Consider the following 2,338-nt stretch of genomic DNA (forward strand, 5'->3'; position numbering starts at 1 on the left):
GGGGACGGGGTTATTTAATCGAGTATTTCTCCTTTATGTTCTGACGCTGTTTCCGTGTTAGCCACAGTTCTCTTTGGGCAGGCAGGCCCACCTCTTGCACTGCCAATTACGATCACATCAGTAAAGTAAATAATATGGTAGAAAACTTGATACGTTGCTGTGCCCTTTCTGTTGTGCTTGAAAACAATTTTGAGCCGAATGTTTTTGTAAAATGGAAATGGTTTCCCTGTTAATCAACGTTCAACCGTTTTTTCTTTTCTCTTATTTATGACTTCTATATATCTGTCTCCTTCAGTTTGATCTGAAGCTTTTTGTTTTCTTTTTCGTTACATAACCGGGAATGTTGACAAGACCCCTCAGCAGTTTGACGTTTCCTCGTTTAGATAACGTGTGATCACGAACCGACTTACTGAACCCGAGAGTCGCACGTGACATCTTTCAACATTGATTTGTCATTAAGAATTGTTAGTTTTTTTCAGAGATGTCGTGCTCAAAGACACGTATCTCAAATCTTTTGCTTTCGACAACCAAACCGTATGGCGTGTGTGCCGTACTGAGGCACGTTCTGACAGCAGCTTTTAAAATACAACGGTTGTCTCAATGGCACATACTCCAGTCAAGAATATGTGCACGTCTTTCAGTTCGCAACGAGAACAGGTCATAGTAGAAATCTTCGTTTTTCCATAAGAGTATTGGAAATCTTTCTTTATTTGTCATTAAAGTATTGTATTAACCTACTTAATTCCTAATAGTTCCTTTCAAACGCCAATCATAGTCGCCGAAGTCGAAAGAAAGGGTTTCAGGAAAGGCGAAGTAGATTTCGAGTATAGAGGCTTGGGAAAGATGGATGAAGTATTGGTAATTATTTTCTTTTGGTTGGGTTGGGGTGGCGAGGGAAGGGGCACTGAACTGTTCAATTTTTTTCCGGATGGTTTTTGCAGAAGGGCGTTCTTGAACGTCATTTGTTTGACAAGTTTTGAGCACTGTCTTCCTACGTGACTGGCTCATATACGACATTGTCTCTACATTCGGAGTTCCTGTTTCTTAAATAACCTCACCATGTTGTTACCGAAACGTAAGGACTATTGGTAAAATTTTACTTAAGCCCTGCTTTCAGAACTTGACCTACTACGCACATCCCGGTCCTCCACTCTCACCATACGTCATGAGCTAAAAACTCTATATAAAATTATCATTTCAAGAATGAGGGGACACAAATAGACTTTTACCCAATTATTTTCACCCTTCGCTCCCAAGCCAACTGCATGGTCCAAAAATCTTACTAATATAGACATTACGACTTCTTTCCAGCATGTTCTTATTGTCGTTTGTTTATATTGCTTTGTCAATCACAGCACTCACGTCTTTCTTTCTCTGCATTTCACAGAGATCTATCATGTGGCTGTAGAGCTGCCAGTGAAGGAACAAACTGACTTGGATGTCAACTTAGATAAATTACTTGACAACTGGGACAAAATCCAAAGACAGGTACATTTCTTCATTAATGCTGTTGTTTCTTTTTTTGGTTGTTGTTTTGTTTTGCTTTTTAGTCATGTATAGCCTTCTTTTTAGATTCATAAAAAAACTACAAGTGGGGGCTGGCATGTCATTAACAGGTCAACATTTTTTTTTTAATTATGATGTCGTTTGTGAGATTATATTATCAAAAGTTCAACTGCTTATTTTTGGTGCTCTGATAAAACTACTCAACAATAATTGTTTCGTTTTGGGTTTTGTTTGTCTTTTGAGGGGGGAGGGGTGGCGGATGTGGGGTGTTTTTTTAATAAATGTGGGGGGGGGGCATCTTCCCTCTCTATTTTATGCTGACAGCTAGTGCCAGAAGCGCCCTTGTTTATCATTGAACAGTTACGATTGTGCCTAGATTAGTATTAATTAATTAATGGTCTTTCTCTGCATGGAGGTTATCTCAACAGCCTTAGTTCGTGAAACGGATTTCCTCACGATGTCCGTCTCTGCTAATTGATTGGAAGTCTAAAAAATACACTCATTTTATGCCCAGGGAAACATTGTTTTGTTTTTCTTTTTTTTCAGTTATTTTTTTAAACCTCATTTAAAGGTGAAACAGTTCAAAATTTGACATAAATCGGTCATTCGATGGGTTTCCTTTCTGAAATTGTCTTACCGTCGTTTCGCTTCATACACGCGCACGCACACGCGCACGCACACGCGCACGCACACGCGCACGCACACGCGCACACACACACACACACACACACACACATACAGACATACACAAATACACACAAACACACACACACAAATACAAACACATACTCACACAAATACAAACAGACACACACACACTTACACACACACA

The 2,338-nt window shown here is 39.5% G+C and overlaps 1 protein-coding gene across 1 annotated transcript in view; it reads left to right on the top strand.

Moving 5' to 3' along the window:
• The window catches only part of LOC101854078, a gene marked incomplete at its 5' end in the record, with an annotated part of 88,966 nt that overhangs the window by 42,611 nt on the left and 44,017 nt on the right, over positions 1-2,338 (top strand). Inside the window, 1 exon segment of the mRNA XM_013081532.2 lies at positions 1,388-1,488. Within this exon segment, the coding sequence (XP_012936986.1) occupies positions 1,388-1,488 (101 nt within the window).

This window comes from Aplysia californica, unplaced genomic scaffold, assembly GCF_000002075.1.
Source record: "Aplysia californica isolate F4 #8 unplaced genomic scaffold, AplCal3.0 scaffold00135, whole genome shotgun sequence".
NCBI lineage: Eukaryota > Metazoa > Mollusca > Gastropoda > Aplysiida > Aplysiidae > Aplysia > Aplysia californica.